This window comes from Heliangelus exortis, chromosome 17 (assembly GCF_036169615.1).
Source record: "Heliangelus exortis chromosome 17, bHelExo1.hap1, whole genome shotgun sequence".
Lineage (NCBI taxonomy): Eukaryota > Metazoa > Chordata > Aves > Apodiformes > Trochilidae > Heliangelus > Heliangelus exortis.
Window position 1 is genome coordinate 10160786 of NC_092438.1, and position 25362 is coordinate 10186147.

At 52.8% G+C, this 25362-nt stretch overlaps 1 protein-coding gene across 3 annotated transcripts in view; it reads right to left on the reverse strand.

Moving 5' to 3' along the window:
- Nucleotides 1-553: 553 nt before the first annotated feature.
- Nucleotides 554-25362, reverse strand: part of MAP2K3 (mitogen-activated protein kinase kinase 3) — a 31012-nt gene continuing 6203 nt past the window's right edge. For 2 of the 3 annotated variants that reach the window (XM_071760351.1, XM_071760352.1), the window contains exons 2-13: nucleotides 12783-12815; nucleotides 12606-12675; nucleotides 10468-10516; nucleotides 7500-7613; nucleotides 6942-7061; nucleotides 6052-6168; nucleotides 5845-5896; nucleotides 5509-5636; nucleotides 4836-4913; nucleotides 2694-2833; nucleotides 1909-1954; nucleotides 554-1477 (exon numbers count right to left, since the gene is read on the reverse strand). In XM_071760351.1, coding sequence (XP_071616452.1) covers nucleotides 1394-1477; nucleotides 1909-1954; nucleotides 2694-2833; nucleotides 4836-4913; nucleotides 5509-5636; nucleotides 5845-5896; nucleotides 6052-6168; nucleotides 6942-7061; nucleotides 7500-7613; nucleotides 10468-10516; nucleotides 12606-12675; nucleotides 12783-12815 — 1031 coding nt within the window. In that variant the 3' untranslated portion in view covers nucleotides 554-1393. Of the gene's footprint in view, nucleotides 1478-1908; nucleotides 1955-2693; nucleotides 2834-4835; nucleotides 4914-5508; nucleotides 5637-5844; nucleotides 5897-6051; nucleotides 6169-6941; nucleotides 7062-7499; nucleotides 7614-10467; nucleotides 10517-12605; nucleotides 12676-12782; nucleotides 12816-17602; nucleotides 17653-17728; nucleotides 17944-25362 lie in introns of those variants that run through there. The other variant, XM_071760349.1, reaches the window with a different exon arrangement.

Sequence of the window (25362 nt, forward strand, 5' to 3'; positions counted from 1 at the left end):
TGCCTGCCCCCATAGCTCTGTGCAAAGTGCTCAGGCTGGGAGAGCAGGGACACCCATCAGATTTTCACAGTGGATTTGTTAGTGGGGAAGGAACTGCTCCTCCCCCACAGGAGGGCTTAAACTTAGAGCAAGTTAGATTAAAACCAGGAGACAGGTTACAAAGTCCATTATATATAGATGTAAAATGTACAACTGTTGAGGCCCCCGTGCAGGTCCTCGGGGTTTGCATCCTGGCTGACACCTTGGTGGGCTGCTGGAGGGGTCCAAAGCAGTTTGGGACATGAAGGGTCCAAGTATGGGCTCCAAAATGAGTGGGTGTCACAGTGTGAGGTCTTACATGAGCCCCAGCTTAAGGGTGATGGAACCCAGAAGGGTGATGGAGCAAATAGAAGGTTGATGGAGCAACTGGAAGGGTGATGGAACAACCAGATGGGTGATGGAGCAGCTGGAAGGGTGATGGAGCAGCTGGAAGGGTGATGGAGCAGCTGGAAGGGTGATGGAGCAGCTGGAAGGGTGATGGAGCAGCTGGAAGGGTGATGGAGCAGCTGGAAGGGTGATGGAGCAGCATCATCACAGGGGCTGTGAAAGGTGCTGGATGCTGAGAGTAAGGATGAATCCTCTCTGCCCAAGGCTAGAGGGGAGGAGAGACAGCACCCAGTGACCTGCTTGTCCCCCCCTCCATGTCACCTTGTGCCTGCCATGGGGAAGGGAGCCCTGTGCACTGGATGAAGTCCCGTGGGCAGGCTTGGGGCACAGCTTGGGTCAAGGTGGGCTCCTTGGAAAATGCTTTTTCCATCCCCCAGGGGAACAGCACATCAATGGGGGGGATGGTCTGGTGCCACCTTGAAGCATCATCATTAAAACAGCCTCTGGAGGCCCAGGGAGCCCCAAAACCCCCTGAAAAGCTGAGTAGGGGGCAGAGAGCTGGGCACAAAGGGCAGGAGAGCCAGGACAGGCTCTGGGGAGGGGCTCTGGGCTGGCAGGGGAGGGAGTGTTGCACAGCAGCACTTTTTTTCTCTCTGCCTTCCCCAAAGATACCCAAACCCCTGCATGCTGTGCCCCAGGCTGCTGAGGATGGGAAGTTGCCTCCTAGGGCTCTCTGCCCTGGCCCTGGCACCATGGGCATGGTCCTCTCCCCAGGAGGGAGATGCTGCCATCAGCAGGGAATTCCTGAGCCTTCCGTGTCCGTGGCTTGGTTGGAAAGGTGTTGGTTTCAAAAGGCTCATCCTGAGGGGTTTGGTTTACAGGGTAAAGAGGAAAGAGATTGCAGGGCCAGAGGTGGCCATGGGTTGGGGAAGTGCCACTTGGGCAAACCACCATCAACTGAGTCCTGGTTCATTCTGCTGCGGGGAAGCCAGGATGGAGGAGACTGCACGAAGCCCTAAGGTTGGAGTTAGGAGTCTTCCCCCAGGATCTCTGTCACAAAGGAGGCCATGTCAGTCTCTTTGGTGTCGTGCAAGGTAAAGAAAGGGTGTTCCTGCCAACAAGAGCAAAAAGAACATCAGGTGATACCCAAGGACAGGCAAACCCAAGAGACCAGTCATACACCTGGCAAGGTGCTGAGGTTGGACACCAACCTCCACCCCAGGCTCCCCCAGACCCCAGCCCTTAGCTTAAAGATCAACAAATGCTTTCAGGTTTGGTATTTCTAGGCTCAACCCTGTGTTGCCACCATTTGAGGTCAAAACTTGCCAAAGCAGAGAAAGAAAACACCTGGAACCCCCTGCCCTCAAGCACCCAAGAAATCAATGCAACCTTCCACCACAGACACCTGATACCCATCCTGCCCCATTCCTGTAAAGTCACCCACATGTCCTGTTGTCCCATTTTCCTACAATCTGCTGGACCATCCAGTTGACTTCTGAAATGCACTGCAATAAAGAGAAGCAGCAAGGGCTTCAAACTTACCATGAGTTCTAAATAGTTCATTCGCTCAGCGGGGTTTTTCCTTAAGCTGGAAAACAAAAATAAAAAAAAAAGGGGGGGGAGAGAGAAAGGCTGTAGGTTGTTTTTTATTTTTCCTGCATGTGGTCTATCCCCAGGGATCTCCCCATCCCAACCAGTAAGACATCCTCCTCAAGGGCAGCACCCATTCCTCTCCCTCCTTGCCCAAGCAGATGTGAGCCAGCAGCAAAGGGGCCAGGCAGGTAACTGGGAAAGGTCACCTCATGGTGGGTTTGCCAAGAAAAGCACAAGCCAAGCAGCTCCCTGCAGTCTGCCCAGAACAAACGGGGCTGAGAGATGGTTTCCTACCATCTCCAGGGTGGGCAGATCACCTCATCTGAACCTTACCTGGGTGGGCTCACCCCTTCCTGGCAGCTCTGAGCAGTGGGAACCCCCCGAGGGGAGCAGCACAGAGCACCCACAAACCCACAAAGCAGCTTTCACCCAGATGCTGCCAGGGCTTCCTTCTCACTTCATTGCCACTTTGCCAGAAACCACCAAAATTTCAGCAGCAACAACCTCAAAAGAGGAAGAGAAACTTCTGCACCTTCCAACCAGCCCGAGTGAGTCAGGTCGAGAGCAAAACCAGTTTGGGCACAGCGGATGAGCACTGGGCTGCTTAGGGTCCAGCTCCCCAAGGTGGGGAGAAACATGCTCCAAAAGAACAACAAACCCAGCCCCATGTTTTACTCCAACCCCCACGGATCAGGCCAAGCTGGGGAAGCCCCCAGGCCCTGCAGGGAACTCACCACTGCGCCGTGAAGTCCACGAACTCCTTGGAGAAGCGCTCGGGGGGCAGCTGGGGTGAAGGCTCCTCCACCACTTGTTTGAGCTGCTGGAATGGGGTCCCCCAGGATTCATATGGGAAACGAAGGATGGCCAGTTCAATCTGAGGATGGAGACAGGCAGACATGAGTCACCAGGCTCAGCACAACCCCAGGCAGGCAGCCTGGCTACCTCTGCAGCCAGCTTGGGTTCAAAAAATGAAAAAAAAAAAACCTCTTTCCTTACAAACCATTTTCAATTTGGGTCACATCACTTTTTTTTTTTTTTTTTCAAATACAAAGACCCAGAGGCCAAAAATACTTCCTTTTGAGGCTGGGTTCAGCATATTAATGCTTTTACAGGAAACCACCAAAGATATGTAAAATGGGATTATTTAAAAAGATAATGGCAGCAGGCTGCTTCTGCACCAGCTTCCAAAGTGCTTTGCTCTCCACGAGCCAGCCTCTGGGCTTCAGACCAGTACTGTGTGAGCTAGATACCAAAAATCCACAAACCCAAGAAAAAATAAGTGCTAGAATGTCACTGAGGAAGATCTTTGCCTTCCTACAAGCCCCCTCTGCTCTGTCACCCATTCAAGCAGGAAAAAGCCCATCACAGCTCTTGAGTGGTTGCTTCATGCCAGTGGTCAGCTTGAGAACCTCCAGCCCTGCCTGGTGGGGTGGGATGGAACAGAGTGAGAGGAATGAGAAACCCAAAAGGACACAGGGCAGGTCCAGGGACTTCCACCTGGGCCACCAGCTGAATGAAGCCACCAGCCCAGAATTAGGATTGGAATTAGCCCTGCAACTCAATGGCCCTATAACCAGCTGGTCTGAAATCTGTCAAAACCCTTCAGAAATAAATAAATAAAACAATAAAAAAAACCCAGGAAGGACAAAGACATTAGAGGGTGTCAGGCTGGGGCTCCTCTCAGCTGCAGGCTGGCAGACTTTCAGCAAGGTCCCCTCTCTCTCATCCAGCTTTGCCTGCATGACAAAATCTCCCAACCTTTCCAATCTCCCATCCCACAGCTTCCTGCAACTCAGGAAACAAGCTGGAGCTAAGTACATTTCCAGCCAGCCCTGCTCTGGCACAGGGACACCAAGGAGAGGGCTTTGGGTTTGGCACTGGGGGCAACACGAGCTGGGAAAGGGGGAATGATGTGCCAAGAGATCCATGCAGCTCACACAAACACAGGGATGCAGGGACCCAAAAAAACAACCAAAACCAAACCAAACCAAAGCAAAACAAAAAAAAAAAAAACAACCCCACAGTCTGCCAGGGAAAATCCTGAAAACAATCTACCTGCAGAAAGAGAGCCTCCTGGAAAGAAAAAGACACATTCCCAGGTGGCATCACCCCCTTCCAGCCCACAGCTGGGATTTCTTTGGCACCAGAAGATTTCAGCTGCAAGGTCTGTTTCTTGCAGGAGGTGGTTAAACCACCCTGAGCAGCTGGGATTTTGGAACTGAAAGCATTTCCCCTTCCTGTTGGCTGCTCTGAACTCCCCTGCAGGCAGGAGTGGCTGCAAAGCCTGCTCAGCACCCTGAGCCTCCTGCAAGGCTCTGCTAACCCAACTTTCCTGCATGGGAGAAGGGACTCAGCTGCTCCACTGCCTCCCATCCCAGGGGGGACATTAAAAACCAGGCTCTTGGATGCCCAATATCAGCCAAATATTGCCTGCTGGGAGCCTGCCCTCCACACCCAGAGCTAACTGGAGTTGTCAGGGTACACAGGGAGCTCTGGGAAACCAAGCAGAGGGGTACAAGGGAACCAGGTGGGGATAACAGCCCTCAGGATCCAGCAGGAAGATGGAAGAAGGGAGAGAAGGAAGGAAAAGGAGCAGAAGATGGATTCTCTCCTGACAAGCTTGCAGTAGGGGTGATAACAGGGTCTGCATCCCCCAGCTCCCTGGGGTGATGGAGCCCTGGGTGCAGGGGGCAGCAGGACCCTCCTCCTGTGCCCTGAGTTTTTCACCTCCTGCTACACTCAGAATTTAACCCCTTTGGGTGGACACCCACCCAGGGGTGAAGCCACCAGCTGCCACCACCCATGGCAGGGCTGGAGCCCCCCCAGCAGAGCACAGAGCCCATCCTAACCCCAGGGCAGCAGAGTTCTGGTGTTACCATAGTGATCCCCAGGCTCCAGACATCTGACTTCACGTTGTAGCCCTTCTGGTTCAGCTCTGGGTTTATTCTTTCAGGCTGTAACAGCAAAATGGAAGATGTTACAACACTATCCCATTTTCCCAGTGTAAAACCCCAAAGCAGGAATCTCTGGGTCCAAAGCCCAGGTTAGGTGGATTCCCCTGAGTCTTGTCCCCACAGAGGCAGAGCCTCAGGGTAAATCTACCACTGATTGCTCCACACAACCCACACAAAGTGTTCCCTCCAGCTCCCAGGTGAGACTTGGACTGTCCCTACAGCCCAATCCCTGCCCCAGGAGCACAAGCACAGATGGCAAAGGGAAACTCCTACTGATTTGAGGGGATAAATTTAATGATTCTGCCAAGAAAAGCCTCAGCAGTTTCTTGCCAACAGGGAGCAGGACTTCCAACCACCTCAACCAGTCTATTACCCTTCTGCAAATGGAAGGTGGCAGAGAAAGAGGCTGCTTCAGGATTAACAGAGTTTACAGGGAGGGTAATCCCATCTCTGGAGGACTCTGCTGAGTCAGCAAGCCCAGAGCACTCTGAGGTGGTTTCTATCTCAGGACAGATGTGATCCAAGACTGATTCCTAAGCAGCAGACTCTTCAAGTAAAGGCTGAAGGAAGCTGAGGGGTCCAGGAGCCAACTTACAGCCATGTATGGTTTGCACCCAGCATCCATGGTCTTTGCCACAGAGTCCACCAAGTAGCCACTGATGCCAAAATCACACATTTTCACGTGTCCCTCCTTGTTGATCAGCACATTGGAAGGCTTCACATCTAAGAGAGAACAGGAGAGGGCAGGTTGGGCCTTTGCAGAAGTACTGCAGAGCCTGACATGGCTGCCCCACCACGGCCATGGACCACCAGACCCCAGTGCAGGCATCTCAGAGGGACACACCACACATCTCCTGGGGAGGAGTCATCCCACAGAGGATTTCAGGGCTAGATCTCCTGCCACACCGTGCTAACCTCATCCAGCACTTACCTCTGTGGATTACAGAGAGTTTACTGTGCAGATGCTCCAGAGCTCGTACAATCTGGGAAAAAAGACAGGGACAGAGGATTTGTTAATCACACACAGCATCAGCTTTCCCCTGCAAACACCATTTCTACCACACCATGGGCTTGAACAGAGACCTCCAATGAGCTCAGAGGATCCACAAAACCACGTAAGAACTCAAGAGGTACTCACAGACACAGCCATTTTCCCCAAAATGTCTTCAGGGATGGTTTTCTTCTTCTCCAGTACTTTCTTGTAGAATTTATCTAGGGAGGTGTCCATGAGCTCCATGCAGATCCACACATCACCCTGCAGATGGAGAAAAAGCAGTTGGGAATGATTTCCCTGGATATCCCCTGGAGCTGAAGGGAAAGGTGGGCAGGGATGGACCAACACACATTGCCCCTTTCACACAGGACAAGGCAAGGTCCCTGCTGTGCAGATGCTGTTGGCCACATCACCTGCACACAGTCTGCACTGGGTAGTGCTGGGCACAGATGTTGAGGTGCCACCCAAACCACCCACATTGGCTCCCTTTGAAGGTTTAAACCAAAGCCAGTTGATCATTTAGTATTGCCCACTCCTTATCTATCATACACACCATCTTTTTGTGCTGACCAGTCCAAAATCCTCATATTTCTATGAAGCTTTCAGGATCCTGTATACTTTCATTTCTATGTTAATTGTCAAATTTCACTGTCTCCACCTGAATTTCCAAATTTCTTGATATTAATTTTTGTATTGTGTAGGATGCCTTCCTTTTTGTTCTTAGAGTTAACACAAACCAAAGGAGCACTGCATTTCTGGAAGCCATTTTGAGAGTGTTCTAGAAGCAATTTAAAACTCATGCTCAGTAACTTCTTTTTAAAGATCAAATGAACAACAATATACCATGGAAGTGAGGAATGAGATTTCCTCAACACTGCCTGATGGAGGCAAGCCTGTCAGTCATGGCAACATCTCAAACAGCCCAGGGGGGCTGCAGAAAGCAGACATGGTTCTGGGACACTTCAGTGCCTTCAACACCACCCCAGGGGCCCCAGGTGCTGTGCAGCCCCCCCAGCCACCCACCAGCTCAGTACCTCACGGAACAGGGCTCCATAGAAAGTGACAGTGTAGAAGCAGTCAACTGTCCTCATGGAGATGTCCAAATCCATCAATAACCTCTTCTGCTCCTGAGTGTTCACAGTTGCTCGGATCCTCTGAGAAAAATAGGAAAAAAGAAGTTTGAAGTAGGTGGGGTGACACCATTTTACCTCGGGCTGACTCGGAGCACCTGCAGTTCTGAGGATGGAGTTTTGCAGCCAGTACCACCCCAAGAGATGCCCAGATTCCCTCTTCCAGACAGCACCCTAATGACTGACAAACCCTTGGCAAACTCTTCCAGCTTGGGGAAAGAATATTTATCCAACAGATTCCAAAGTTCCAATGGATTCTAGTTCCAAAGAACATTTATCAATATGGTGATAGGCACTGACCAACCCCTCCATGTCCAGCTGGGATCAGCACATCCAGACCCACCAGGGATGCCAGCACCAGCTGAGCCAAGTTTGTTCCCATTTTGCCCCAACCAGTGGATGTCAGGAGGGACTCTGGCCTCCCCCAGCTGCCCATCTCCCCCCATGGGGACCTCTCCTCACCTTCACAGCCATGATGGTCCCGCTCTGTGCGTGCCGGACTTTCTCCACCACCCCGTACGCCCCTCGGCCCAGCTCTGAAATTGTCACCAGGTCATCAGCTTCCACCTCAAAGTTCTTAAAGAAGGAGAGATACAAATCAGACACGGGCAGGCTTAAACCCCAAGCACATCAGCAGAGGTCCAGCACTTGCAGGGTGGTACCTACAGAACCCCACTGCCTCCCTATACATAACCAGAGGCACCACATTTGGGGAATTTTTTGGGGTGTATTTTTTGCTCTGTTGAACCAGAGCCCAAACTCTCTCACCCTTTACTCACCAAGATTCATTTAACTCCCCCTCTGCAGCTAAAGATCAGGACTTTCATCCTTTAAGCCACTGGAAAGGGCACCAAAGGTTGGGACCTCTCTGGCTGCTTGGGATTAACCACCCGAGGGCATTGCTGTGGTTGCTGAACCACTTGCAGGATTTTAGCAGCTCCTGTGCCTACACCAGCAGCATTTGGGAGCCTCTGCCCCAGCTCCTGTGTGCAGCCAGTGGTCCCCCCCATCTCACCCCACAGCCCGAGATCATCACCCCTGGGGCTGATAACCCCTATGCAAAGCCTCTCTTAGATGGGGATGGTGCAAGCAGCCACCCAGCAACTCCACTCCTAATTATCAGGGAGCTCAGATGAGTTTCCCCTGCTTTCCCTTCTTTCTCCCACCACCAGAAAGCAGCCAGCACCATAAAAAAGGAATCAGCACCAACAAAGGAGCTTGGATGAGACCAGCTAAATGTCTTGCTTGAAGCTGGGGAAAAAAACCCATTGCTTGTGGTCAGACCAGTGGGTGCCCCATGCAACTGGGAGCCAGTGAGCTCCTGAGCAACCCACCACCAAGTTTCCCTCGGGCTGTGTTACCCTGCAATTGCTGGTCCTGCTGGGCAGGGCACGGGCTGTCTGAGTGCAATGAGACACAGGCTATTTTTGGACTCTACGTTCATCCTTCCTAATAAGTCACAGACCCTTCAGCCAAGCTTTGTCCAGCCTCTCGTTTTCCTCTGCTCTTGGGGAACAAAAATATAATACCAGGATGCCCAATTGCTCCAGTAAAGCCACAAAGGCAGCAAGGGTGGGAAACATCCCCAGAGCAGAGCGCCGGATACCCTGCCTGCCAGCTACACCCAGAGCAGGGAGGAAACAGCCTTTAGGATTCAGGAACCAAACTGGGAGATGTGGTTTCTGGGCTTCTGGCCAACAAACTCCCCTCACCACTGGCCACAGCATAGTCAGCTCCTCTGGACCTTTCCACCAGCCCCAGCTCCATTTATCTGAGCCAGATGTGGCCAGGGCAGGCAGCAGGAGAGGTTTGTGCCTGAGCTCAGCCTGGAGCTATGTGCTGCCCAGCACAGGAAGGTGCCAGCCCTTTCCTGGGCAGGATGGGGAGGCCAGGAAAAAAAAAAAAAAAAAAAAAAAAGGAGAGAGGAGCTAATGGGGACACATCTAGCCCCATCCCTGCTGCCCCAGGCAGCTGGCAGAGGAGCTGTGCAGGCTCACAGCTCCTGCAGAGGCCACAGGAAGGATCTGGTGGTGCTTTTCAGGACACGTGTTCTGCAGTTGTTCCAGGTTATTGTTTGAGGGGGGTTGTGTTGTTTTGTTGGGTTTTTTTTTTCCTGGCATTTAGCCTAAGGCTTCCCCAGAAGCTGGCAGTTCCCAGCACACTCCAGGAACCAGCCCTGCCCTGCCCAGCAACAGAGGTGATGCACCAAGCTCCCCACCCTGGCTCTGTTCCCCTCTCCAGCATCATTCCCCTGCCCAGCATCCCTCACCCCATGCCCTGGAGCATTTGGGCTGGTAGTGGGGACACAGCACCACCAGCACAGACTCCATGGACCTGAGGTCATCATTCAACCCCATGGTCCAAAGTTGGCCTTTTCCCCAAACCCTCTTCCTCCAAAAATACCTGAACAGACCCCTCCTGCAGACACCAGTGTAGGGAAGGATGCAAGCCTAGAGCTTTCTGCAAGCTACAGCACAGGCTGTGCCCAGCCTGTTACAGGGAGCATCTCTCCTCAAGCTATTAATACACACACCACACAATAGCCAGAAAATGACACAAGCAGCAGGGCTGTTCCCTGGACCCAGCCAAAGTTTCCTCCTCTCTCTCCTTTCCTGTCTGTCCCCTCACCCTTAAACTTTGCACCGAGGGGCCCAGATCCCATCAGCTGAGCCACCTCCCAGCCTGGAAAGTAAGCAGCCAGATAGTGCTGATCCAATGCATGATATTTTTAGCTCATTTGCAAACAGCCTCCTGCAGCCCCAGGAGAGCCAGTAACAAGAGAATGAAATAAAGGAGAGACAGTGGCTATTTCTAGCAGTGTTTTTCAGCAGGTCACCAGGAAAGGCTGTGGAGACCCAGAGAGCAGCTTTGTGCCCAGCTTCTCCTGGGGCACAGACACAGCCCTAAGGGGTCAGCAGGACAAAGGGGACTTGGTTTGGGGTAGCCAGCAAACATGGTGAGACCATTCTGCTTCAGGGTGGATGGGCTGGGTCCATGCATTCAGATCTCTGCACCTCGTGGAGCTCTCAAGATCTCCCACTATGGAGAAAAGTGCACACCTATTCTTTAACACCCACCTGCCCCACAGGGACTGCCCACAGGCAGGAGAGCCCAGCCAGCAAGTGCAGAGGCTCAAGAGATGAGTGGGCTTGCAGGCAGGGTGACCCCAGCTCTAAATACTGCTCTAAACACACAAAGATTCAGAGGGGAAAGGTCCTGCTATGGGATGTCTCATTTCTGCAAAGTTGCATCCCATGAGGCTGCACCAGGATGGCACTGTCCTTTCATGGGGTGATCTGAAATCTCAGGATCAGAGCTGAGAGGTTGTCAGGCACATTTCACAAAACTGCCCATGCAAGGGGCAAACAAAACTGGAAGCAAGCAAAAAAAAAACTGACAAAAAAAACCACCAAATCACACTGCCACTTACTTTATCTCCGATGGTAATGAACGTTCTGGAGTCCAAGTTCCTCGGGGGCCTGCAGGAAAAGAGAAAGAGTCAGGACAAAGCCCAGATTCCTTAACCTTTCCTGCCCAGAGCCAAATTTCATGTTCCCTTGAGCACTTTCAGCTCCTGCTGTCCCCTGTGCCTTGCCCTGGGTTCAAACCAGCCCCCTCCAAACACTCACAAATGCTTTAATGGTGCCAATAACACCTCAGCCCACACCCCCAAGGGCAGCCAGAACCCCAGAGCCAGCTCAGGGAGCTGTTCCTCAAAGCACCAGGCTACAAAACCACCTTGAGGAGCCCCGGGAACCGAGACCACTGGGGTGAGACCTTTGGGTGTCGGAGCAGCTCAGCTGTCAGGGTGTGATGGGCAGGGGTTGTAACAGGACAGCCACCTCCAAACAGGTAATTCCTCACCTCTGAGTCAGCTGTGTACACACTGCCAGCCCCTGGCAGGCAGAGCAGGCAGCACCCCAGCATCACCCTTTGTGCAACACGGTGCAGGTGAAAGTCTTCCTGTATGGCTCTTCTCCTTGGCACTGCCCACTTCCCATTCTGGGCAGCACGGGACTTTTAAAGCCTTTTCTGTCCCATAAGCCTTGCTGCTCTGCTCTGCCCATCCCCTGGGACCTTCTAAGAGTGGAGATTGCCCAATTGGTTCACAGGAATCAGAGTGTTAGGGGCTGGAAGGGACCTCGACAGATCATCGAGTGCAACCCCCCTGCCAGAGCAGGACCAGGCAGTGTAGGTCACACAGGAACATCTCCAGGTGGATTTGAATGTCTCCAGAGGAGATTCCACAACCTCACTGGGCAGCCTTCCAGTGTTTTGTCACCCTCACAGTGGAAAAGTGGGTTTTTTAATGTTTACACAGCACCTCCTGTGCTCCAGCTCACACCCATTACCCCTTGTCCCACCATGGTCATCACTGAGCCTGGCTCCATCCTCCTGACACTCCCCCTTTACATATTTATATACATTAATGAGCTCATCCCTCAGCCTCCCAGCTCCCATCAGAGCCACTCCAGCAGCCTCTGGCTCCAAGGAAGTTCTGCAGGCTCACAGCACAAGCCTGGCACTCTGCAAATATTTGCACTGCAGCTCACAAAGCAGAGAGGAAAGCTGGGGATGGCTCACCCCAGCTTTTACAGGAGCACTCTGGGTGTACAAGCACCCTGCAGACTCTGGCCTGACGCCTTCTCCAGGGGAAATTCCAAGATGTGGGAGCAGAGACAGATGCACCCGTGGGGGAAGGAGGTGGGTGCTGCATGCTGGGCTGCACAGCATTCCTGGGGGGAGTTCCACTGTCTCACCCCTTGGCAGATCAGCCCTATCTGCCTGGGGATTTTGGTACTGATATTCCTCTTTTGGGGATTTCACTGCTCTCCTGGAGCTTGGGGGGGTCTCTAGAAAAAGTTTCTGGAGCAAACAGGGCTCAGGAATGGAGATGCAGCCCAAGGTGTTTTGGAAGGGCACCACAGGAGAAGAATTTAAGCCATCTGCTCTTTGTCAGACCAAGTGCTGCTAACCCTGGGCTCTCCCCCCCAGCACAACAAGCATCAGCTGCACAAAAATAACAGAGCAGAGAGAAATTCCAGGGCCCTGAGACCGAGCTGGGCAAGCTGTGCTGACCAAGCAGTGTGCAGCACAGCAATGCAAGACATCCTTGTCCTCTTGGCACCAAGGCAGGGAGCTGCATACAACTCAAACCATCCCTGACACCCACATTGGGGGGAGGACACCCTGCCATGCTCCAGCTGCCATCACCTCTTCTCTTCCCCTGCATTAATACCCTCTCCCTCTTTTTCCTCTCGGGCAGTTTTGCCCTCTCCACCATGACTTTGCCCTTTGGCACTGGCACAGCCATGGCAGGAAGGCTGAAGAAAGCCTCCCAGCAGTCTCCTGGTCTTTGTCTTTCAGGAAAAAAAAAAAAAAGGGCACCTCCCAGAGAGAGAGACAGTGTGTATGTGCATGCATCCACGTGTGTGCAATTCCTCATCACCCGCAAGCCAGAGCTTGAGAGAAAAAAAAATTAATTATCCTGATTTCTGTGAAGTCTACACAGCCCTGAATCCACCTCTGGAAAACCACTGGCTGGTTTTAGGCAGGAGAGACACTTACGTGGTGTTGGCCACGGGCTGTTTGATGGGGACACATGTTATCCTCAGCTCCCGTTTCTTCTTGCTTTTCACTGGAAGAGAAAACAGGCACAGCACATGAGCAACTGGAATTTTTACTTTTCAGTTGCTGATGCTCAGGAGAGATGGGGTAAAGCTGAAATTCCTGCTGGGCCCTTACCCGGTTTGTGTGGCTCCAAGGATCCTTTGGAATCTAAAAGAGAAAAGAGGGAGATGGGCTCAGCCCTCATGCTCCAGACACACCGGGTACCAGCCCTGCACCCCTCAGGGTCCCAGGGAGAGCAATCCCGGATCCAGAGGAGAGCAAGCCCAGCTGTGCTGCAGGCAGAGGGATGCAGAAGGGCTGCCTGGCCCCATCCTTGGTTCTCCAGCCACAAGAGGTCCCCACGCCACTAGGGATGCTCCTAAAAACCCTCCCTGTCCAGCTCTTCCCTGCCCCACAGCCCTCCTAGTCCCTGTCCAGGACTTTTTGGAAAGAGCCAGATGCCTTCTGCATGTGGGGCAGACCTGGCACAGAGGGTGACAGCCACCAGACTGCAAGCAAAACCATGGAGTCACTCTCAGCAGGAGAGGGGACACCTCAGACCCAACCAGGGTGAAACCAGACATGAGGTGACAATAAGAACCAGTAGTGAACTGTCCACAGACCCAGGTTGGCAGAGTCTGAGACCCCACCAGCCAAAGACAAGACCCCACCAGGCATGAGCAGCAAGAGGATGCTCTTTTCCTGCTCCTCCCCAACTCCAAACAGCAAGGACATAACCTATCCCACTGCTCCAGAGAGAAATGGGGTTCAGGCGGGTCCAGGGCAGACTGAACACTCATGGATGATATTCCATGGACAAGAGAGAACAGCACAGGGGCAGCAATGGGCAGAGGAGACCTGTGCAGGGCTGAGAATCACCCCACACTGCTCACCAAAGCTCCAGCTGCTTCTCCATCAGCAGCCAGCTCACCCACTTACCCCAAAACCAGACAGACCATGAGGGGCTGAGATGGGGGCTCAAGTGACACAGCTGAGAGGCTTCAAAGTCCTGATCCCCCCTGGAGAGTCATGGGGGTTGCTGAGCTCTGCAGCTAGAGGTGCTTCTGGCTTCTACAGCCCTGGAAGATGCATTCAAAAGCTTGAGCAGGAAGGGAGCAAAGGGCTCAGCCAGGCCTTGGACAGCCCTTCAAAACAGCTCCTACCTGCCTGGCTCCCAGGAACAGGAGTGAGGACAAAGTCCAACACTCCCATGGGTGCCAGGAAAAAGGGAGGGGAGAGGTGAGGAGCTGGGATTTCAGCAGGAGGCACAGCACTGTGCAAGAGCTCCCACAGCCACAGGGAGACAAGGACAATACCTGGCCAGCAGGCTCCCAGCACAGGTTGCCCCTGTCCCCACTCTTGTCCCCTGCCAGCTCCAGATGCCTCAGCTGAGACAGGTGCCTGAAAAACACTTTTCCAGTCCGTCCCATCATTCCCCAGACACAAAATCCTGCTGAGGCTGCAGGTGAAAGCTGGTCTGCAAGATGCTGCAAAGATCCCAACTGTGGGACCAGTAGCATGAGGGAACCAGCATGGATCAGTACAGAACCAGTCCATATCCCCATCTTATCTGCATCACAGCTGGTCCATAAGGTCTGGAGCCAGCAGTTCCCATGACCTACAGGGATGATAAGAACTTCCAGCTCCACAAAACCAACCAGTGAGCTGCTCCACCCCAAACCCACTTGGCTGGAAACCATCTCCAAAGACTTTGATCATCTCAAGGCAACCCCAGCATGTAATTCATGAGCCTGCAAAGTTTCCCTTCCCCATCACCCAGGCAGCAGAGCTGGAAGGGGGACCCTCAACAGCCCAGCATGGCCCCTGATAACCATGCAGAATTCCTGGCTGAGCAATGACAGGAGCAAACACAAAACCAAGCCAAAGGAAAGATGCTGTCAGCATCTTGGGAAAAGCTTCCCCTCCCCACACCAGGCTTCTTGCTACTCGGTGTGAGGGGCTGACCACAGAACTTAAAAATGGGATCCCCAGAGTCCTTCTGCACCCAGGCAAGTCAGGGAGCTCAGGGTGGGTGCCCATCCCACCCCATCCAGTCCCTGCTGAGCTGGAGCTTGGCACTGAGCATTTCCCCCGTGTCCTGCTCCGAAACACAGACAGCAGTTTGCATTCAGTCCCCCCAGGCAGTTCCCAGCCAGACCTCACCAGGAAGCCCAGAAACGTCCCCCCCATCCTCCTGGCTGCTATTTTACTTATCTGTTTGCTCTCCCTCTCCCCCATTGCCATAGCAATCCTGCTGCAGGCACAAAGCACCTTCTGTGCCACCAGCTCCCCGGTGACTCACGCAGCAGGAGCAGGGTCCACAGGGTCCCTGAACCAGGCATCAGCCCCTCCTTATTGCCATCAGCAAGTGACAGGCCAAAGGGAGCTGGCACCCCCCAGCCTGGGGTCAGAAATCAATGGGGAACATTGTTTGGTGGTGCCTGAGCTCATGGGCAGGAGGATGTGGAAGGGTCGGGCAGAGGGATTGGGTCAGAGGGACTGGAAGATGCCCCATGACAGATCCCCTGCTCCATACAGCAGTCACTGAGTATCTCTGAGCATCAGTAATCCCCCGGGAACTCAGCTGTGCCAGGGGTCCTGCACATCCCCCTGCTTCCCCACCCCCCCAAACCACTGCCCTTCACTTCCCAGCATCCTTGCACCAGGGGCAGTGACAATGCCCTTCCCACCCTGTCACACCCAGCTCCAAAACACGTTTCCTAAATCCAACCTGAAAAAGCACTGATTAAACCAGGGACATTCTGCCACCACTCCCAAGCTCTGGCTGGGCCAACTACACCGGTGGAAAACCCAGTTCAGCCCATGCCTGCAGGAATAAAATCAGCTGGAGGAGCCAAGGCAGAGATTGGATTCGCCTGCTACAGCTTCCCAAAAAATTTCCACGTGCTTTCCAGCACCTTGCAGGCTGGCTTGAACTCTTGATTCCAGCTATGAGCTCCTCCTGCTGCTGGCAGCAGCAGCACAGGTCTGGCCAGGCAGGGGCTGAGTGGGCAGCACCACTTTTCCTTGGGCATAGACAGGGGAAAAAAAAAAAAAAAAAAAAAAAAAAAAAAAAAAAAAAAAGAGGTGGGAGAGAAAAATAAATGAGAGGACAAAAAGGCAGTGGGATGGGCATGATAAGATGTTGCCATCCAAGCCTTTCTGTCCTGAGTGATCCCAGGGCAGCATTTGCTTTCAGCCCCCACATGCAGCCACAGTCAGCTCCTCCTCACCCCTCCCTCATTTGGGATCCCAGTAGGGTTGGTGCAAGAGAAATTGCCATAACACGAAGAACAGATTCTATCTCCTAAAAATGTTGGAAAAACGAAAGTTTTCTGGGCACTGGGGTCTTGCAAGAGGGGTGGCTGCAAGCGTGGAGCAACACAGCTTCCCCCTAGAGATTGCTCAGGACAAGAGGCTTTGGGGACACATCCTGGTTACCCCTGCTGCCCTGTGGGAGGTGGCAGGGGCTGCCAGCTGCAGGGACACCCAGCACAATCCTTTGCACCCTGGCAGGGGAAAATTAGCTGACAGAAGTTCCTGGTGCAGACGAGATTGTAACCCACGTGATGCTGCAGGCACGTAACTGCATCCTTTATGCTAAGAAAGGAACCATTTCCTCCTAAAGAAAAAAAAAATAGCCTAACAATTATTTTTTTTTCTCTCCAGCAGCTAAGAACTGACACAGACATTTCCTGGAGCTGCTTAATTCAACATCTGAATCCTCATCTGTGCCACCAGCAACTTCAGTCCTTTAGGCTGCACCTCTCCCTGGCAGGTTTATCCTTCCCACTCTGCTGGCGTGGGTGGAGAGAAACCAACAGAACAACCTAAAGAACTGTAAATAAAACTATTTGCCTGAGCCGACCTTTGAAATGAAACCTCTCCACTGCCTTCCCAGGGCCCCAGTCCCAGCCCCAGGTGAAGTCCTGGGGATGGCAGGAGCACAGGAAGCTGCTCCCAGAGCTCCGCTGCTTTGGTAGTGCTGGGGAAAATGTTTCAGATGCTATCCCGGTTCTCCTTGATCCAAGGAGGAGAATCAAACACCAGGGATGGGGCTGGAGGGTGGATGGGGCTGGAGGGTGGATCCTAGCCCTGCTACAAAGAAAAGAGCTGGAACAAAAAAGCACCAAGGAAAAAAAAAAAAAAAAGGCGAAATTAGAGGCAGGGTGCAAAGCAGAGAGGGGAATTTGGTGGCTTTGGTCATGAGAGCCAGGTCCTCACAGGCACACTTTGTGCTTTTTTCCACTGCTGAGAGTGGAAAAAGCTATCTGTGGAAGTGGAAAAAGGGCTCTCAACCTGCTCAGAGCCATCACTCATCAGCTGCCCAGGGTCTCGCTGCAGAGTGGGGCTGCTGCAGGTCACACCGCCCCGCGCTCACACTTCTGCAAAAAACTCAGCGAGGAGGAGGAGGAGGAGGAGGAGGAGAAGGAAAAAAACACTTCAGAAAAAGCCCCTTGCAGCCCTAAACCGACCTGTCAGCCCACGCTGAATCAGAGCTCCTGAATGCCAGGGCTGTTGCAGGCACCCAGCTTTGCAATGCAAGAGGAATGGATGACCACGCAAGAGCTGCTGGAAAAACTTGTGGCCCAGGAATGCAACCAAAACTGGTGCCAGGAGCTAGATTTACCCTCCGAATATTTTCCTTCAACCACGCTAGGTTTTGGGTTGGTTTGTTGGTTTTGGTTTTTTTTTACACAATTAAACTGCCAGTGTTTCAACCCACCCCCTGCACAACATGCAAGTTCCCGGCGCTTTAAAAATAGATCCCCCAGTTGCAAACCCTGACCCCCCGCCCAAGCAAAGAGAAAGCAATAAAAACCACGTGGATTGACCCCAAAAAGTTACACAGCCCCTTTTAGCACCAGAATCAGCTCTCCCCCACCACGTGTTTGTTTCGGTTTGGTTTTTGGTTTTTTTTTTTTTTTTTTTTTTTTGGAAATTGCAACATCTACCTTGCTTCTTGTCCATGGTTTCCCAGAAATGAAGAAGAACGCCGGCACGCCTGGCAGAAGAGAGGGATGGGGGCGGGCTGGAGGAGGAGGGAGGGAGGGGAATTAAAAAAATAAAAAAACCCAAACCCTGCAGGAGCCAGCACACGGCACTTCTTGCAAGCCCCGATGATTATTGCCAGTGGAGATGCATGGCCTGAAGTGCTCGCTGGCTTCCCACAGCAATCCCGGCTGCCGGGGGTGGATGAGGATGGGAGCAGCCGGGAGGGAGAGCTGGAGGAGGGAGCTCCACGTTCCCTCATGGGCAGCTGCTGAGGTTGGTTGGGCCACTCTCAGCTCCGGTTACCCTTGAAAGCTCCAACAGTTGTAAAAAGTGCAGCAGCGAAATAGCAGGTGACGTCAACAGGAAACTGGGGGGAAGCCAACTCCAGCTCCAGCTCCCAGAGCCACTGAAAGGCTGGATTGCCACAGTGCATCCCGGGGGACGCCTTTCCTCCCCCCAAAATTCAACCCTTCGACCCCCAGAGCTCCTGCCTCCTCCATCCCCTTTCCCCAGGCATCCCAGGGGAGCAAGCTGGGCTCCAGGGAAAGTTTTGCTGCCACGCAGAAGAGCAGAGGGAAGCTCCCACTTGCTGGTTCAGGCACTGAGGGGGTGCCAGGCTGGAAAGAGGTCACATTTCTTCATGCTGCAGGTGACAAGCTAATTGCTTTGCCACTAACAACTATTACCACAACAAATAGTAGAAATATTGTTCCATGACAATATCAGCACAAAGCTTAGCAGCTATTCCAGGGTGACAGCCGAGACGGCATCACTGGTGGCAAAACACAAATCTCTGCATGGATTTGGCTGGTAAATAGCAAGGGAGAAAGGTGGGGGGAGGGAAAAAAAAACCCTAAATCAGTCCTTTCTCTGCAAACAGGTGCAAGAAGAGTCGTGGCAAAGGGGCTGCTGCCCTTCCCCTTTCCCTGAAAGCCAGCCCATCATTCCTGCCAACATTCCTGATCAAAGGCAGGCCGGGCTCTGAGAGGCTACAAAGTTTTGTGTTCTATTTCCCTGCCAGCCTGGAGGGGAGATACTGTACCAGCTTCTTCACCTTAAACTAACTCCAGGCAAGCACAGCTCCAGTTTGCTCCTGAGCTACTCCCCAACTTGTAGGCTGTGCCGGGCCATGCACATTTGCAGGCAGAAATGTCAGAGGTCAAGGTAAATGCACATACCAACATAATGAGTGACTCTAATTTTAAATAGTGTTTATATAAGCCCCAGAAGGACTGCAGAAGATATTTTTTCAGGCGCATTTCCACTCCCAGGGTATAGTTTCAGGCACAGATCATCAGCACATAAAGGATGCTGACGCAGGAGCTGCTATCACGGACTGCACCGACAGCCACTGGCACCTGTCCCCGGCCAGAAATGATGCTGCTTTGTCCTCTTGTCATTAACTCTCTGGCTTGATAGCTCATTCCCTGAGTCAGACATAAGAGGCTCCAAAGATGTGCCCAGACACCCGCAAAGTCAGTGCTGCTTTGGAGCAGGAAGTCCCTAAGCCAGCAGGTGGGATGGGGAACACGAGTTCCTTCGGATGAGTCCTGTTGGGTTTCGGTGCCCAAGGTGCAGGGGAACAGAGAGCAGAGTTTCCCAACACCTCAAAACCATCTTTAACAAAACAAAACCAAACAACAAAGCCAAGCAACCTTTCAAGTCTCGAGAAAAAAAAGTTTGCTGACATGGTAGGAATTGCCTGACACCCATTTGGCATCAAGCATCCAGCTCTTTATATGCTGCAGGTAATCCCAGAGGAACAAAGTGCATCAGGTGTTCCACTGGTGTTACCAAAGCCTCCCCACACCTCGGTGCTGGATGTCACCCCAAAACTGCTGAAAGAAGCTGAGGAGCAAATCCTGCTACAAGGATAAGTCGAGGCACTCACTGCAGGTCTGGGGACAGAGCAGGGGACAAGGATGGCTCCCAGCACTCCCAGCAACCTCCTGCCAGTGGGCTGGCTTGAATAAGTGGAAAAGCACACCCTTAAAAACAGCAATGAGCTCAAACAGTGCCCTGCCAAGGCTGGGCCCCTCTCCCCACCCTTCCCCTGCAGACAGTGTCTCCTGAGGCCAGCTTGGTTCAGGCTGGGTCAGCATCACAGCTGGGGGCTGGAAAAGTGGCTGCTTAGCCATGAGTGACAAAAAAGAAATGTCCCATTTGAGGACAGCAAGAGCTTTCTATAGGTGTGTACTTCGGGGTTCAGCAAAAAAAAAATAAAATTAATAGTTTCACCTGCCCTGAAGGAAGAGTCACTGCCTCCCCAGGGCAGGGGGTGATTCCCACAGGACACCCCTTCCCTCTGCTGGGAGTAAAATCCACACACCAGTTGGTCACACCATCCCACTGCCGTGCTGCCCAATGCCCACTGCACTTCACCACCCCCCCAGGACCTGCAGCAGCTTCCCTGGCCCAGGCTGTGCATCCCAAGCCAGGGATGCATTTGCTTTTCCATGGACAACGAGCCTATCCCACAGGAAAACCCCACGTGCTCGAGCCACGCACGGGACCCACAGCCTGGAAACTCTGTGGCAGCTCTGTTTTGAAACAAAGCCTTGGAACTCAATCCAATGGGAAAGGCTCATCTTTCTCATCCCTTTGGATGATCACCCACCCACACCACCCAGGGCTGGAGCTGGCACCCTGGTGGTGCCACGGGGGGTGAGGGTGATGGGTGCAAGGGAGAAAAGTTCGACCTCCTGGTACCCAAGGAGGGGACGTGGGGACAGGAGCAGGAGCTGAAGCTGCTGCCATCCACACTGCTGAGCCTGGGAACCACACCCGGGCTCTGTGTGCTGGCCAGATAACACCAGGGTGAGCCACCCCAGCCCTGCCACCCCAGCCCTACCCGGGAGGATGTCACCGCCCTGTCACATTCCAGCTGTATTTTTAGGTTACCTGCATCACCCCGAGGGCTGGAAAACAAAACACGTCTGATTTGGTGTTTTGGTCCCAGCTGGCAGTCTGCTAACCCTGCAGCCTCCTGAGGATGGAGCACAATGGTTCCAGCCTGAGAAACCCCCAGGAGCAGGGAGCAGACTGCCTTGAGGGAGCTCCAAGGCACTGTTTGCACTTCTGCCACTACAGGACATGCTACATGCACGCCAGGAGTCGTGCTGCTTTGCACCAGGGCTTGTGCACCAGCAAAGCCCTGGTGTGACAGTGGTCACAGCCACAGGGACCCCTCCTCAAAGCAGGGTGAAGGTAGAACATCCTCTGCAGGGTTGGGAGATTATTTCCTTTGTATCCATCACTACAACTGGATTTTCACACACAAACACACACCCCAAAAAAAAAAAAAAAAAGCAGCAGCAGAGGCTGCACCTCCTCGAATCTCAGCTGCAAGGCAATGTCATCATGGGCACAACCAAGGGTAGGCTGGGGGCAGTGGGAAAATGCTTGGGGTGTGTAATTAACCCAACCCAAAGCTTGTCAGGAATCGTGGAGCTGAGCAGCTCTGTGGGTCCAGGCTGGGTGCATGGCCAGCGTGACACCCGAGGCCAGGAGCCAGCCCGTGGGACCTGCACCAACTCAGCTGCAGACACTGGAGAGCTGCCATGAGACAGAGGTCTGGAAGCAATCCCAGCCCCAAAGCTTTAATTGTTAGGAGAAGGCAAAGGAGATGGTGCTGAGAGGGAAGCAAAGAGCACACTGAAAAGAACCCAGTGCAGGGAAAAAGGGACCCAGGAACCACCCTCACCTGTGCCTGTCCCCCTGCCAGCAGGCAGCCAGCAACACTCAGCCCTTCGACCTCTCAGCCCATAGGTGAAGCCATGAAAAAAATAAAACCCGTTTGGAATTGATGGGGACAGTCTCCTGATGGGAGAAAAGACTCAAATATTTTTGGAAATAGATCAGCTTGACAGGAGGCACACCGTTAGCTTTGTTCTTTCTGGGAAAGGAAGAGAGCAATTTGATTTTTTTTAAGTGTCAGCTGTAACTTAACTCCAGAGTCAAGAGACACTCTTTTTCTATCCCAACTGGTGCAATTCAAGTACTTCCAAGTGTCCCTAAAACTCTGTAAACTTAGCGGGAGAGCAAAGTATCCCCCTCACTGCTTCTAGTGCAATTTTTTTTTTAAGTTAGCTTTCTAGCATCCTCCCTCCAATTTATTTTGGGCAGGGATAGAGTGATTTCATCTCCACAGATGATGTAAGACAGAGCAGGCACCTGCCCTGAAAACAGAATTTATGGGAGGGAAATAAAAACCAAGAAAGGCATCAATGCCTGCAGCTGCCTGCTCCAGGGGAGAGGCAGAAACAAGACCTGACCCAGGTGCTTCCCAGACCCTGAGGCTTCAGGAAGGACTTTTTGGAGACCAGTGATGTGACCCTCTGGGATCAGGAGTTTCTTCCTTCCTGGTGACTTAGGAATGAGCTTTAGGTCTCTGGTTTCACTGCAGGTGTTGCAAACTTGGCTGGAGGGATCCAGAAGTCAGAAGGGGTCTGTTCCATCATCACCATCAGCCTGAACCAACACACACGTTTATGCCCAGCAGACCAAACAAGTTCATCTGTTCTGGTTTTCCTTTGTTTTCCCTCAATCACATCCCTGCCAAAATGTTCACCCCAGCTGGGACAGAGGAACCCAGGGAGAACCCAAGCACGGTCAGGAGAGGAACTTTTCCAGCACCTCAGGATGCTCCAGGGATGCTGCATGGCTCAGGCAGGCAAAGCCTGTGCATCTGCAGAGGAAAACCTCCCATTCCCAGCAGTGACCCAGCATCACTTCTCCAGGATGAAGGAGCAGGGAAAACCTTTAATTATTTCTTTGGGAGCAGAGTGTTGATCTGGCAGCTTACAGAAAGCAGCAGGTGAGTGCCTTGGTACAACCCCCAACATCTCCTGCTGCCCCACATTGATTTTTGTTCTCTTTTGGTGCATCTTTGGAGCCTCTCTCACCCTGTCCCCTCCTTGCTTTAGGGAACAAAGCTCACGACACAAATGCAAAGAGAGCTGATGCAAAGCAGAGACTGCCAGCTGGAGCCCCCAGATTCTTCACTGAGTTTTTCTAAGAGAAAAATCCAGCCCATCATGAGGTGAAGGGGAAGCCAAGAGGCCTCTTCACACTTGGCTGAGACAAAGCAAAACCACAGGCTGAGAGCAGCCAGGGAATATGGAGAGTGCCCAATTCCCCTCAGGCCACCACTCATCCTTATCACCACACAAAGCCTGTTACACAGCACACAAACCTCAGTGCCTGGCCAAAAAGCTTCAGTCTTAACCACTGACCATGCTCCCACGTCACCAGAGGTGACAAGTGACCTGTTTGGTCCCCATGACCTGCTTACAGCAGGGCTGGGAGTCAGGGATGATGCAGCAAGGGGGCTGCTGGCTCCTGAAACCCCCAGGAGAGCTCAGCTGCAGGGAGCTGGACCTGCAGCCTCTGCTCCTGGCATTAACCACCATCCCTCTGACCTGCACACCTACCTCTTGTTCCCCCAGCTCCTGGAGAGGACAGGAGTATGGCCACATTCCCAGAAGATGACCCAAGTCCAAGTGGTCCATCAGATCAGCTCTTGCTTCTCCCCAGTTTAGGAATTTAGCCCCAAGCCTGCCTGAGTTCCAGAAGCATTGGGATGATGCTCTCAGGCACGTGGTGGGATTCTTGGGGTGCCCTACATAGAGACAGGAGCTGTATTTGGGGATCCTGAGGGGTCCTTTCCATCCCAGCATATTCTATGATTCTAAGTTAGATACATCTAAAAATCTACCTTATAAAGCAAGCTATATACATACACACACACATATAAAGAGAAGCACCATGCACCATTTGCATTTTTTGGGATGTTCAGGGAAGCAAGCCTGGGAGGCTTTCCCCATTAAAGGTGGATCATGGAGCTGCTGCTGCTCCATCCCAGGAAGCCCAAGGTCTGGCAGAGGAACTGGTCCCAGTGCATCAGCCCAGCTGAAGATCTGGCAGGCTGGGACTCAGCCCAGCCTGCAGCTTCTCGTGGGGCAAGCTTAGGGCTTCCAAGAACCATTTCCTATTTAAATAAGAACCAACAGATCTTTGGAAAATCCCCTTGCCCCCGGAAAAGCAAGCAGCACGTCAGGATTTTGGGGAAAGGAGTAGGGGCCCTGCAGGAGAAGGTGAGAAAGGGCAAGGAGAGGAGCTGGAAGGAGAGGTGTGAGGCCTCAAAAAACTGTCAGAGATGAAGGGAAACATGGACTGGCTCTTGGACCTGAGCTGCTACACAGCATTTCCCTGGCTGAGCTGAGACTGTGAAACCCCATGGGGAAATCCAGAGTTAGGGAACAAAGGATTCTTTGTGGATCTGAAATTCGGGGTAAACTCTTGCAGCAACCCTAAGCACACAGAGGAAAGGAAACCAGGTGTACAGGAGGACAAGCTGAGCTGTTACCTTTGCACCCAGCAAAGCACAGGCAGGACTGATAGGAGCTGCAGTTAATATTCACCCACAATTTCTGCCTGGTGAATTCTGGAGGCACCTCCTCCAGACTCCACTGCCATTACCCAGACATCCTTTAACAAAGCAGGCAGGGGCAGGTGTAATTAATACCTGTGAAAAGCTTCTCTTGGGCAAGAGAGCAGTGTCTGCAGAGCACAGGAGGCAGCCTGGCCTCAGCACAGCCCTGTGGGCATCCTTGGCTTGGAGGATAACCCAGCCCCAGCCATCCTCCAGCACCCAGCAGTGCTCCCCACTGATGCTGGAGGCAAGCAAGCAACCATAGCCTGGTAATAACAGGGATGAAGCAAAAAAACTGGGGGAAATGGGCTGCAGATGGTAACGCAGAGCTAGCACAGGGGGCTGTGGATCTCAAACCCCCATCACCATCTTCTTTTGTGGCAGCCTTGAGGAGACAGAGGCTCCTTCCAGCCTTGAGGAAAAAGGCTGCTGCCAAGCACAGGAGCAGAGCACAAAGGCTGCTTCAGGTCCCTGCTGGTCCCCTGGCAGCGTCACCACCCCACACTCCATCCCCTGGCACCTGTATCCCCTTTTCCACACCATTACATCATTTGGGTCCTCTGCCCCCCGAGCTCCCCCCGATGGGGATGGGCAGAGAGAGGGTGTGGGATCAGCACAGGATGGATGATTCCAGTTGCCAGAAGAGCAGGGAAACCTCGAAAGCCAGCTGGGCACACACGGACAGGCACAGAGCTGCCTGGTGCTGCCCTGCCCTGAGCCAGCACGGAGCTTCTGGGTGCAAGCCCAGGGTTTTACCAACAGGCACGTGGGGCTGGGCTTGCCACCTACCCCCTCGAGCACCTTCTGAAGGTGTTTGGAAGATGACAAAGAGCAGCCAAAGCAATGTATCAGCACGGGATCGTTTCATCTTTGGCTGAGGTGCAACTTGGCAGCAGGACAGGAGAGAAACCAAGCGCTCCGCAGCGTCAGGGGATTTTTAACCAGGCAGAGCAGCAGCTTTCTTAAAAAAAAAACTCAGTGGTGAGAGCACATCTGGAGCCCAGAAATAAAATAATAATTAAAAAAATATATATATAAAAAAGAGCCACGTCATTTTTAGTGACAAGCTGTAAAGACATCCTGCAGGACAACACAGCCCCTGCACTCCGGGGCACTCATTCAGGGCTGACTCAGCAGGAGCATCCTTGGGGCTCTGCTGCTCCACCACCTCCATCTCAAGCCTCAACTTCCCTACTCCCAGCACCAAGGGAATCAAGATCTCCATCCTGCTACAGCATGACACCTCCACCACGTTGTGTGTTTTCCCCTTCTCTACTTTTATTAGGA